At 46.3% G+C, this 13,900-nt stretch overlaps 1 protein-coding gene across 1 annotated transcript in view; it reads right to left on the reverse strand.

The window, feature by feature from the left end:
* IREB2 (iron responsive element binding protein 2) overlaps positions 1-13,900 on the reverse strand; it is a 41,756-nt gene that overhangs the window by 14,792 nt on the left and 13,064 nt on the right. Inside the window, exons 3-10 of the mRNA XM_047738876.1 lie at positions 12,515-12,680; positions 11,079-11,216; positions 10,004-10,222; positions 7,527-7,596; positions 6,648-6,831; positions 5,740-5,879; positions 3,375-3,546; positions 1,563-1,663 (exon numbers count right to left, since the gene is read on the reverse strand). Coding sequence (XP_047594832.1) covers positions 1,563-1,663; positions 3,375-3,546; positions 5,740-5,879; positions 6,648-6,831; positions 7,527-7,596; positions 10,004-10,222; positions 11,079-11,216; positions 12,515-12,680 — 1,190 coding nt within the window. The remainder of the gene's footprint in view (positions 1-1,562; positions 1,664-3,374; positions 3,547-5,739; positions 5,880-6,647; positions 6,832-7,526; positions 7,597-10,003; positions 10,223-11,078; positions 11,217-12,514; positions 12,681-13,900) is intronic.

Below are 13,900 nucleotides of genomic sequence, written 5' to 3' on the forward strand. Positions count from 1 at the left end.
TCAGTCTACTGCTTCTGTGCTCCAAAGTCACCTTTCCCTCGTCTGTGACAACAAAGGTGGGTTCAGGAAACCCTGCTCCTTCTTCCGCGTGTGTAGCACTAAGTTGGCTACACAGGGTACTGGAGGGACACAGCAGAAGGACCCTTCTCTTCCTGGTTCCAATGTGTCTAGCTGGCCAGTCTCCAGCAAGGCCTGGGCTTTTTATTCCTTGGTTTTAAAAAAACCATCTTAAAATCCAACCTCCCAGCTAGGTTTCTGTGCATTTCTTCTGGCATTTCCACCATTTTCCTCTGCCCGTTTTATGTGGGCATAAACAGTTCAGACGAAGTTTCTCTCCACTACGGGTTTCCCGAAACTTCAGTCCTGTCAACTCTGGCCCTGGCTGCGATGCCCACCAGGCTGCCGCCTCACTTTACGGACCCGTCAAGCCCTGTCTTTGCATCTTAATGAGTGTGTCTTGGAATCAACATCCTGGTAGGTTCCAGTTTTATTTCTTTAATCTGGTCAGGCCTTTAATAAGCAGATTTATTCCTTCTTATTATATAATGTGAGAGTTTTCATTTTTCTTCTTTCCCCATCTTTACAAAGTGGACAAAGCACTAAAATAAAGAGCTGGGAGGGACCAGAAAACGATGAGTCAAGTTAGAGATGTGCCCAAAGGCTACATGGACTCCGGTCCTGCGGGCGCTACACTGGTCTGCACTATACCCATGCGGCCTCGCTTGTCTGCCCGTCCTGTGTGCTGCAGGCCGGGCACGGCTCCAGGGGCTGGAGCTATAGACCACAACCAGCTCCTCCCCCGGGAGCCTCCTTGCCTTCTTAGAGGGAGGAGAGGCAAGTGAGCCCAGAAATACAGTTCAGGCAGGGATGCACACTGTGAGGACAGACAGCTGGGGCAGAGAATGACTCCCCCCAAGAAAACAGCTAACAGTTAACCAGACCTTTGACAATACCCAGTGGCTGGAGATACTTGACACACTCCTAGAAAAGGAGGATCACGAAAATTCAAACTTCCCTGAAAGTGAACTTTGCTTACTCCCAATACAAATTTCCAACAGGTAAATACTGGCCTAGATCACAGAGTATCTTACATAACCGTAAATTCCTTTCATGACACATCTCTGCGACATGCAGACGCTAACCAGATGCAGGCGCCCCCAGAACAGACAGGCACATCCTGGTGCTCTTATCACAAAGCAGAAAAAGATCAGGGAGAGAGTAAGAGTCAACTTTGTATTTTGAATATTAAAAACTGAGACTTAATAAAATGTTGTAAAATTCACTAACAGAAATCTACGAGAACTGAATTAATAAAACCTCAGCAGAGTCACACATTAACACTAACTGGTTAGATGATAATGACATCCACTGAGCACTTTCTGCGTGCCCAAAACCACTCTAATGTCTTGCATCTAACGTATGTCCGCCCTTCAGAACAGCCTCCCACTTCAGAGCTGAGCAAACGGGGGAGGAGGAGGTGGGGGGGGTCGGCGGAGATGCAGGCCCAGAGCTGGCGTCCACACCCAGGAGGCCGGGCCACGAGGGAGCTCTTCCACACACACCTGGGAGTACGCAGGTTCTCCTGAACTATCCTGGTCGTGTCGAAACAGTTTCACAGCTTTAAGGTATGTTTCCATTGACTCGAGTTTGGCCTTGTCAAAACCTAGAAGGAATTAACAAGGACAAAAATACTGTAAGAAATTTTGAACTCTGTGAGGGTAAGGGTGCTGAATTCCAATGAGTAAGAAACAGACACTGCGCACTAAGTATTCAGAATATGTTCTTTACAAATTGCTGATATTACTCTCCAGAGCAGTAAAAATTCTGCCCGTCATGAAAACTTGTAGCCCCCCTTTAAAAGTTAATCAGAGTCAAGTTGAGAAATACTGAGTCAGTTCCATAAATCTCAAGAAACCTATAGTTCGCAGAACATAAATCACTAACATTGAATATAATTATCACCCACCATGAAGGACACTCATTACTTTCCAATGTGAATATAAAAGTCAAAATGAGAACATGAATGAAGCCTAAGAAGTCTCATGAGCAGAAAACCAGAGGCCTAACGAGACCTTCCAGGAGGGCAAAGAATCTAGATGGTAGCAATGGGCAGCTGCTCTCTGCAAGCCTCACGGGAATACACAGAGGTGGGAGATCGTATTCTCCAGCAAATGACCTAACGGTATACACCCGAGCTGTATATGCTTACAGTGTGACAATGACATCCCTCCATCAAGGGGCAGAATCGGCCCCGTGGACCTCAGCTATCAGACCCCTGGCCGTCTGGCTGGTGCTCGCTCTCCCAGGTCACCCCGCCCTGGAGAAGCCACCGAGTAAGAAAGGACACATGCAGACGTGGCAGCCAGTCCCAACTAAGCATCCACTGACGGGTGAGCGACCTACAGGACCCCGGGGCCTAGCGCCAGGTCTCACGGTTGAGGCCGCGGACACCATGCAGCCACTGGTGGTCACTGCTGTTGTAAGCCATGAAGTTTCAGGGAAGTCTGTCACAGGAAGAGGTCACTAATACACAAGCCAGAGTGACATGCAAGGGAGGAGGCACCTCTGCCATCTCTCCCTCAATGTTCTACCAACCAAATCCCCTTGAAAGGAAGCTCCGCACTTGATGAGAACCGTTCCTACCAACATTCCCAGCGACCAATGGTCCATTTTGCCATATGACCCTTTAACTTATAAAACCTGCCCCCAAATGAAGACTACTGGACTCCATCCCCCAAATGCACTTACGATCAGAGACTAGCAGCTCGGCCCAGCTCGGCTCTGACTAGTCGCTCGCCAAAGGGAAGTGGGCAGTGCGAGGGGTACAGGAGCACGTCTGGGGCTTGCGGCTACTTTCTACACTGAGCCGTCATTACAGGAAGGTCCGACCTCCTGCCCACCAGGCTACAAAAAAGATATGGACCCTGGAAACCTACGCCACTTTTCACAAAACTGTGTTACTCTTCAGACAGAGCATGGTCCCCAGACACTTCCGTCTGGTGGCTCCTCTGCTCCCGTTACAGGGACGCCGTGAGCATGTGAGGACGCATTCGCCCACCTCCGGCCAACCCGCAGCTCCGTCCGCCGCAAAGGCTGCGACAGCCGTCCTCCCTGTAAGAAGTAAGGCCCTGACCAGGGGCAGGACTCCTCCCTCTCGATCACTGTAAATGGGTCACACGGGAGGGGCGGAGTTTTGAGGGCACAACACTCTTTAAAGACATCTGAGGCTGTTTATTTGAAAGCCACTATTTCAAGATAAGGTAATTTCCTGGATGTTAAACACCAAGCATGGGTAGTTGTTTATTAGGAAAAATTTCAGACAGACACACTGCACGTGCAAACACATTTACCCTACCGATCTTTCATCTTCTTACCTGTGTGTTCTAAATGTCTTAATGTCACATTGTCAACAGGGAAAAAGCTGAGGATAGCACCATATTCTGGACACATGTTTGCTATTGTGGTCCGATCCACTATAGATAACTGCGAAACTCCACTTCCAAAAAACTCAACAAACTTTCCAGCCACTCCTACTTGCCTGAGGTGCTAAATAAAGGGAAACACAGAAACGCACACAAAGTTAGTAAGACTGGCGTGGATTCTCGGAAAAGCACAAGACCTAGTTTTTAACCCCTACCAGTGACACTGCATAAAAGAGCGTCTCTTGTTCTTATCAAACGTCAACTCCCTCTGGGTTTGCAGGTATTTTAAGATAAAGGATCCACAGAAGACTGACCCACTGTCACCACTGGGGAGGGGACAAAGCGCCTAAGGTCTGGAAATGGCTAGATCCACACGCGAATGTCTCTGAAATCGAGGAGAGGTCAGACACAACAATGTGTGCGTCAGCGGGCAGCCCTTCCTCTTTGTGTGCGTGAAACAGCACTAACCGCTGACGGCACCTTAGATGTAAAGAACACTAACAAGCTGATGAAACTGCAATTAAATAAAATACATACTGGCTACAAAAATTCTTCAAATTCCAACCCTGCTCCAAGTGTTTACAGCATCATTTGTTCTGGGTAAACTTCATGTTGACAGGCTCTCACACGTCCTTGTAAAGTCACGTTTCTGAGTTATTACCGAGTAACCCCAACAGCGGCTCGCCTAATGACACCACGGCTCAGTCTGGGGCAGGAGATGCCTAGCGAGGTAACCTGGAGCGAAGCCACGTTCAACCCAAGAGTCCCATTCAGCCCTGACAGTGCAGAGGGGCGAGGGGCCATTTAAGCCGCGCGTGTATAAAAGGCTAAGATGTTTCTCTATGTTCATGGTTGTCGCTCTGAGGACCAGAGCAGTGCACATGAGACACACTCAGCGAAAGACTGTTTCAACAAATTCAGAAGGTGCCACAATACACATTCAGAAAAATAATATGGGATTAATCCTGTAAGGATCATGAATAGAACAGAATCTCAGGAAAGAAAATAATAAATGTGAACATACGTGATAGACTTAAGTTCTATATCAACACACCAAAATTTAAAAATAGACATGTAGGGGCGCCTGGGTGGCTCAGTGGGTTAAGCCTCTGCCTTGGGCTCAGCTCATGATCCCAGGGTCCTGGGATTGAGCCCCACATTGGGCTCTCTGCTCAGCATGGAGCCTGCTTCCCTCCCTCCCTCTGCCTGCCTCTCTGCCTACTTGTGATCCCTGTCAAATAAATAAATAAAATCTTAAAAAAAAAAAAACTTGACATGTAATCTTGTTACAAAAAAACATAGCCAGAGAAGTCTAAAAAGTGGCATTACTTCTCAGGTTACCCAAAGGAAAGTACAGATTTCTCCAAAAGCATTCTGAGATACTCATTATCTTTTAGGAATAATCCTGCAATTGTCAATTTAACTTATCTTTCGGTCCCATACACTGCACCCATGACTTCTGCACGGTGCCACCACGTTCTCAGTTAGGGCAGAAGGCTCTGTGCAAATGTCTGCAGGGCAGCTGGGCCCTTTCTTTCCCTGTGGAGAATCCTAAAAGCCTTCAGACCAATAACCTAACCAGAAAAGTGCAGACTCCAGGATCCAAGCTGGTGCTGTATGTGGGACAGCTCCCACATTCGTTTATTTAATAAAATGGACTTAATCATTAAAGTAACTGAAAACCAGAAATTTAGAATGGAGACTTACGAATTACTGTTCACTAGGAAACTCCAAAGTACATGTGTTAAACAGCATGTACCAATATTTTTAAAGTTCAGGTTAAGTTTTTCTATTATCCTTTAGAAGTGTTAAAACAGCCAACGGGCAGTCTCGACAGTGGCACACTTCTACAGTCCATGTTCTCCAGGAGAGAAATAGTTTCTAAAGGGCAAATGATTCGGTTAGGTATTAGAGAGATGCAATTACTTCTCCTCAACAGGATTCTCTAACTCACGCGGCCAACAAGGCTGACGGCTGGGAGCCCGGACACATCCTGTTCCAGCACTCATGGCTCAGCCCGGTGACCCTCTGCCAAGTCATTCAACCTGAGGGTGTCTCTGTTTTCTCAGAACTGAAATGGGGACGGCCACAGTAGCACCCTTCCAGGCTTGTAGCAAGGAATGAAAGAGGCACAGCCAGCATTTCTGTACTTAGTAGCGCCAAGGAAGGGTTCTGTGTTTGCGGCTGCTCCTGTGACGGTCACTAAGAGGCCAGGGCCACAACGGCCAGAGCACGGAGGAGGCAGCACAGAGCCCAACCCTGCCCTCGCAGGGCCCCACACGTAACGTCCGCCATGTCACGCGGTTGGCACAATTACCTTTGTGATGCCAAGCACAACATCTATGGACGTGACGAAAGGGTTTGATGAGCCGATCAACTCGCACCCAACCACCTCCGGCAGAGTAAGAGAAACGGGCAGACCCAGCATGACCGCTTCAGTCTCAATGCCTCCGACCCCTGCAGCAATACAGAAGACGGTGAGCGCAGCATGCGGAAGAGCGCGGGTGTTCTCGCTGTAACGTCTGCTCTCGGACACTCGGCGCCTGTCTGCCTCACGCAGCCCTTCAGAGCCGCCGGGACTCTGGACTGTGGTCGTGTACCCAGTCTCCCCAAAAGAAGGACTCCACTCACAGGGCTGAAGCAAACTGGTGTCAACGTTCTATTAAAGGCAGGGAACATGTGGCGTCTGTGATGCTGGTCTCCGGACCAGCATCTGGCGTCTGGACTCTGCTCCACACACAGAACAGAACCCAGCACTGGCGAACCTCAGGAAGCTCCGTCTGACGACGGAGACCAAAGAAGTCAGCATTCCAGACGCGTGTAAGAGACCCGGCACATTCTGCCCGAGGGAACAGCCCGGGCCAGGCCAGGAGGCAGGAACGCACACCCCACTCAGGGGAGTCAACGACTCGTCTTCAGACGCGTGCGTGGGAGCGGCCAGAGGCAGTAGCTGTTAAGGATCTGGAGTCCTCAGGAAGGCCAGGAGAAGCCCGGCGGGACTCGGACCAGGGAGTAACCACATCGTCCGCCACGGCCACTCCGTGACGGCAGTGCTGCGCGGGGCACACTGTCCACACATCCTCAGGTCCAGAGTCGTTCTGTCACCGCTATTACAGGTGAGGAAACGGCCTCAAAGAGCCTGGAAAGACCGGCTACCTACGCTCCTGCACACTGTTCCTGACACCGTCTCCCCCGCGAATTAAACGTACTGAGTGGATTACTTACCCCAGCCCAGAATCCCCAAGCCGTTCACCATGGTTATATGAGAATCTGTGCCGACCACGCTGTCTGGGAAGAGGAGGTCGTCTTCCTCAAACACCACTCTCGACAAATACTCTAAGTTGACCTGATGGGCCATTCCAGTTCCAGGAGGGATCACAGCCACGTTCTTAAAAACTCTTGAACTCCACTATATCGTGTTTAAATTTAAAAAATCCAAGTGTTAGTGTCTCAATTTGTGCTCATGGTCAAAATATGAGTAAATACTGACACTAAAAACATTTTACCAACGTTCAATATGGTCCAAGTTTACAGTAGACACATGAAGACAAATGCAGACGCTGACCCTACATACACTCATCGTGCAGATTAAAGCTAAATTAAGTCAAAGGGAAATGTTCGACTAGTCCAGATAAATGGTGGTTTTCAACCGTGCCCCAAGGACTCTCGGACGGAGTGGGGGACAAGCACAAAGCCTCCCCACACCTCAAATTATAGCCACCTGCTTTCATTCTGTTTTATATACTGGGGTTTCTGAGATTTTATCTGAAGGAAGAAAAGGTCCTACTCCCACAAAGCATTTAAAAACTACTCATTTAGGGGCACCTGGGTGGCTCAGTCGTTAAGTGTCTGCCTTCAGCTCTGGTCACGATCCCAAGCTCCCGGGATCGAGCCCCACATCAGGTTCCCTACTCAGTGGGGAGTCTGCTTCTCCTTCTCTCTCTCTCCCTGCTTTTGCTCGCTCTGTCAAATAAATCAAATAAAATCTTAAAAAAAAACCCATTAACTTAAAGGACATAAACATCACACATCAATATTCTGTGAATTTCAATATAAAATACAAAAAATATAAAAATATAAAAATTCCCCCCAAATCATGTGTACCTTGAAAAATTGAAGTCTCTCCCGATTTCTGCCAAATTCTACTTCTTGGTTTTTTAACACTGTTTCAGGTCTAAAAGGAAGAAGATCCGGCATTAAACATATGGATCACAGAAAAGGCTTATCTTGTTTCTAAGTATTTGTTCTTAGGCACACAAACACGTCTTAAAAAATTCTCAGAACAGCAGTTTACTAGACTTCTCAGCATCGGCGGTTTCCTTCCAACAAGGAAGCTCTGCTCTTAGCAGCACACACGGCAGCTACTTCCAGGGCTCTGCCTTCCCCAGCCCCCAAACCGTACTGCCCTACGTTGCTGTGCGAGCCGACTGCAACCCTCACAGCAGCCAACAGCAGTAACACAGCAGCCATCCTCGGGGCCCCTCTGCGAGGAGGAAGAGGATGGCAGCAGCCAGTGTGTCAGCGCGCGCACACCTGGTGTGCGGTGTTACAGCCTCACTGCGCACGTGCAGAAAGCTCTGAGCAAAACTGCGTTCATCTCATCCGAGAGGGAAAGTTCTATTTGTTGTGTAAGTGGCAGTTTACTTTGCATAGGTCGTAAACATATTTTACATGCATTATTTAAACTAAGAGGTAAAAACAACCCACTAGCAAGCAGTAAACTGTGCCACTTTCAGGAAGCTACTTTTATCTAACGGACATTTAAAAAATGATCTCTAGGGACGCCTGCGGGGCTCAGTGGGTTAAGCTTCTGCCCTCGGCTCAGGTCATGATCTCAGGGTCCTGGGACTGAGCCCCACATGGGACTCTGCTCAGCAGGGAGGCTGCTTCTCCCTCTGCCCCTCCCCCTGTTGTTCCCTCTCTCAAAGAAATAAAATCTTTAAAAAAAAATAAAAATGAAAATAAAGAATTATTTCTAGCAGTTTTAAGCAGTTTCCTTCCAGCTGGTAGTCAAGTGTTGACTAGGATATCAATACAACTTAAATTGTACCTGTCCTCCAGGGTCCAGACCATTACAAATGTTCACTCATCAACTTTTTTTAAAAACGCAAAGATTACATGACTGATTCACAGCTCAGTGATCCCCTGAGGCCCCATCACATCTAGACTGAGATTTTCCCAAGGACTCTGGGAGCTGGTCCGATTGCTGTACATCCCGCAGCCTGTACCGCAACGAAGTGTCCCTCATTCACAAGCTCAGAACCCGACTTTAAACTCAGCAATGATTTCCGGTGCCCACTTCCTCCCCATCCATTCCTCGTCTGGGTCTATACCCGATGCTGCACCAAGGCCCTGTGGCACAACAGAGACCCACTGTCTCCCTACAGCCAGAGACCACAGGAAAATCCATCCAAATTCTTTGTAATCTGGAGTCAAAACTGAGGGGAAATGTTATACCAGATTGTATTTTTAATTAAAAATACACCATCTTCGCACTTCATACCCTGCCGGTCATGAAAAGGCAACCAAAAAACACCTCAAGGGTGTTTGAATCGGTAAGACCTTTTCAGGAAGTTAGTTTCTGTGTAAGAAGGGATGCTCATCTCAAACGTCCACACGCACCTAACAACGGGACAGCTAGGCACAGGAACAAGGGCTGCTTACATAAAACTGTCCTCATCTGATGCTGAGGAACCCACACATTACACTGAGTTCCCAGAAAGGAAGAGCGTGTGAGGTCACTACGACCGGAGGCCTCTCAGAAATACCAAGCCCCCAGCTGCACAACCCCAGAGAATCTGAAAGAACCAGTTTACAGACACATGAATTAATATATCACAGGCTCTCAGGATAAGATGTGCATGGGTATTATTCTTAGCTATCCTAAATCTCACATGTGTTACATTTTTTTAATTTGAAGAAGTAGGTCATTTTCTTACTAAATTTAAAAATTTTTTGCCAGTCTACGGACAGCGGGGTAAACAACGTAATTCTTAAAAATAACAGAGTCTGGAAACTTTAGAGCATACAAAAATTCAAGTATAGAATTTTTTTTTTTTTTTTAAACTACCTATTGGCAAATTTTATCAACTCCCAAGAAGAGAATTCTTTCCTGGGCAGGTTCACTGCTTACCATAGCACCATACAGGCAATGGTAAAAGGCTTTTTACCGTTATAATATTCTTAACATCAAGCTCTCCATTCAACTGGAAAAAACAAGAATTCTAGTAGGAGAAAAAAGCTAAAACTATGAACAGGGAATTCATAATAGCAATGTGAATGAATAAAGAACATGTGAATGGTACATATTCACTAAAACAAAAAATTCAGAGTTTAAGATAAGATCCCATTTTTCTGCCTACGTTAGTCATAAAAATGAAATATATCATAGAAAAATCTGAAGAAATTTCTTCCTGCGGAACAGAAATCGGTGTGGGATTCAGACACTAGCATCTCGGCCAGCCTCGTTGGGGACGGGAGGAGCCTACGTCAGAGGAACCAGGAGGGGACGGGAAAAGGTGGGACTTCTGTAACTGAAAAATAACCCAGCACTAGTCAGTTATTTTTTAAAAATCCCATACTCAGGCACTGGTTGCAAATGAAAAGGACAGAGAATGGGTGTGTTCTCAATCTGCGAAGAAAATCTTCCTGAGTTTCGGCCCGGCTCTTCGGACTCGCACGGTCCCCGGCAGGTGGTCTGGCCTCTACAGGGAAGCTTCTTGGGCTGCGCTCGGAGCGGAGAGAGCTTTCCTGCTTTCTGTAGGTCACCACCTCCAGGATTCGGAGCATTCTGTATTGCACTAGCATTCCAGAAAAGGAAACAGAATATGATCATTTAAAAGTGACACAAAGTTAGCGTCTCAAAAAACACACACATGGCGATGTTATCTGGAACTAAGAAAATGTTGTTCAAATGTTAATGTAGCATTTAACTCAGGTTTCAAAAGCAAGTCTCAGATTACAAAAAAAAACAGAAATAGGTGACTTAAATTTACGGAGATGAAAACACAATTCTACGTGCCTAAGAAAATAATTTTCATGTACTTCCATGACAATTTAAATGACGCTTAGCAAGCACCCAAGTGGGTTTTTTCCCATGTAACAACTTAAAAGCAGCACAGAGCCACAGGGCTAACTAATCTGGAGGGCAAAAGCACTCGCAGGCTGGGACAATCGTCTTGGTCTTGTGCAAAAGATCACAGGAGAATTAGGTCTTCTCTAGTCTGAACTTGGTCACAGGGACCTTTTAAATAGAAGATGAGGAAAAACAGAGTTTTAGTAAGCACTGTGATTTTTACCACCGATTAAAGACATTCATGGCTCCCTCCTATCTTCAGATTCTCTCTTGAAGACACGTAGGTTAAAAAACAAAACATAATGAACAAGAATTCACTCCACAAAGCAGGTTCTAGGCTCACTCATTTTTACCAAAAATGCAGCAGAAATCTACAAACATGAATACCATTCTAAATTCAGGCTCCGTTAAACAAACTCATCATTACATAAACTTCACCGGCTCTTTTTCTAGATCAGTGTGCACTGACCGCAACAGCCTTCACTCAGGTGCAATCTGGCTCTAACCCCTTTCCCCTAACCAGGGGGCTGGCTGCCGGCTGCCCCGCACAGCTGACTCCACAAAGATCTGTGCTCACTCACCATTTACTGAAGTCGATCTGTAAAGAATGGTCAACTGTGAGATCCGTCGGACGGGCAGGGTGAACTTTTCTCGGGTCACCTCCAAGAATTTTTACTGCCTCCCTCATAGCAGCAAAATCCACCATTGCTGGTATTCCACTGACAAATAAAAAATGATGAAAATTGTGGACTGAATGGTACTTTCATATGCTCAAATAATTAATATACACTGATTCACTTTTATATCTAAATGTACCCCTTTCTAGTTCGCACTTGTGTTGGATTACGCACTTGTTATCCAAAGTTCGTGTATCCTGGTTTCGTAAGAATCAGCATCAATGCTACTGAGAACTTGAGTACCACAAATAACACAAGAGAGGACTTTTAGAGGCAAAAGAAAATTTCCAGAGACCTGTCTACGGAATTCTTTCCCTGTCTTAAACTTCATGAGATCCCTCCTCCCTCCCACAGCCTTCTCAGGAACCTGAGCTCACGACTAGATGTACCCGCCTCCAGGCACCTGTGGCCCCGCCGGACACACAGGAGTGTGCAGGCAAGCTGCGGCCCTGAATGCTATCTTAAGCGCTCTCATAGCAGCGCACACGGGGTGTAAAGCGCAGTGGCGTACAAACCAGATTTGGGGGGCTGAGGGGAGGCTCTTATTTATCTAGCTAACTCTGGGTTTTATTCTAAGTGTGATGAACATCCACCGGCGTACAGGGAAATGACAGGACCCTGGTTAACATTTTTAATTAAGTCACATGATCTACCATGAAGACAACCACAGACCGTAAGAGTGCAAGCAGGGGTACTGGCTGGAGACACTAACAGCTGAGCGGTAGTCCCGGGAGGGCAGCCGGGGCCAGCACCGGGACGGGGGCGGAAAACTCTAAGAGGTCTGTGAGCTCAGGACACGTCGCAGAGGTAGAGTCCACAGCACTTGCTGACAGACTGGATTAGGAAGGAGGGAAAGAGAGGAGACGGGCATCTCCTGTGATGGGGGAGACGTGGAGAGGGACGGTAGAGCAGCTGCGCAGTAGGGTCTGCCTAACTCTGAGAAAGCCACGCACTCACTGGAGACAACGAGCAGGTAGAGTTCGGCAAAAGCAGGTTTTCAATAAAGAGTGCAAGAAACAAGCACCTCGCTTGTACTGAATTGCTGTAGTTTAGAAAGGGCTGTTGTTGTTACGTTCTATTAGTAAGCGTACAGCGCATCACTGGTTTCTCATGCAGTGTTCCAAGATTCACTGTCCGCATATTACACCCAGTGCTCCAAGCGATCCATGCCCTCCTTAATACCCACCACCCGGCTCAGCCAGCCCCCACCCCCTCCCCTCTAAAACCCTCAGTTTGTTTCTCAGGACAATTCTTTAAATTTATGGACCAATCTTCAGAATTACAAACGGAGCCAACCACCAGGGAGTCTGAATTTATGAAGGAAACACTCTAACACTCACGTAAAATCTTGAAGAAGAACACGGGCAGGAAAAAAGGGCACTTCGACATTACTTTGTTTGGTTTTCCAGTCTAAAATGTTCATGACATCTTCCTTTTTCATTAAAAAACCATCACAGTTCCGCACAGCAGCTTCCAACAGGACCCGTATTGAGTAAGGCAGAACATCTGAGTCAGAGACAGTATTACTATTAATAGGGGAATAGTCTTAACTGCATACTATAAAAATCGCAACAGTAAAAACTCAGATAAAGACAGGGATGCTCCGTTTACTCAGTTGCAATAAACACAGAGGAAAACACCGTTTATGTTAATACCAGGCTCACTTTAAATCTGAATTTCCCATATATCAGTCAAGTTGCTAAAAAAGCAGATTAAACATTCGTGAAAGAGCTGCACATTTCTGAAATGGGCACGTGAGACTGACCAATACTCAACATTGGGGAAGACACAGAAAATCCGAATTAAATATAATAATGAAAACATCCCTAAACTGTATAGAAGTCTGTAATAAATTTTAAAGATTGCCATCGAAAGTGGTTAGTTTAAATCAGGTGCTTATTGGAGTGAAATCACTTCATGCTAATTGTCATTCACCCTGGAGTCCTCGTTTAAGTATATCAGAGACACAGACTCCAAGACCCTCAAGTTTTCAATCACACCCAAGTCCCACACCAGATTTGAGACTGAGTCAGTGTGGGCCGGCTGCATGAGCCCCGGCGGCCCACAGAGCTGACCCTGGCGCTGCTGTCTAAAGGGACGAAGATGTCTGCATGTCGGTAAGGAATGATCTCCAGAATGTACCATTCTGAGAAAACGCACTGCAAAACAATGTTCACAGCACCCTACCATTTCAGTAAGAAAAGGCATTTTAAAAAGTGTAAAAACACACATATGGTATAACAATTATAAAGTTTTAAATTATATATTAAATACATATTTTAATTTTATTATCTTTAAAATATTACTTGAAAATACCACTAAAAGCTTTTAAATATATTACAAATATATTAAATAAAGAATAACATATGCTTTGTCTCCAGAAAGAACAATGAAAGGACAAACTGAAAAGTTAGTATCTACTCCCATAACATTTTGGCTGTTATCTCCCTAGCAAGACACGTAAAAAGGACAAAAAGTACCACAAAGAAAACTACGTTCGGGTATTAGCACAGAGAGTGCAGCCTGAAGTTGCCCTACATGAGGGAAGGAAGACAAAAAGCACTTGTGTTACTGTGGCTAGAAACCAGGATTTTTTTTTTTTTTAAGATTTTATTTATTTGACAGACAGAGATCACAAGTAGGCAGAGAGGCAGACAGAGAGAGAGGAGGAAGCAGGCTCCCCGCTGAGCAGAGAGCCCGATGTGGGACTCGATCCCAGGACCCTG

This window comes from Lutra lutra, chromosome 7 (genome assembly GCF_902655055.1).
Source record: "Lutra lutra chromosome 7, mLutLut1.2, whole genome shotgun sequence".
NCBI classification, from domain to species: Eukaryota; Metazoa; Chordata; class Mammalia; order Carnivora; family Mustelidae; genus Lutra; species Lutra lutra.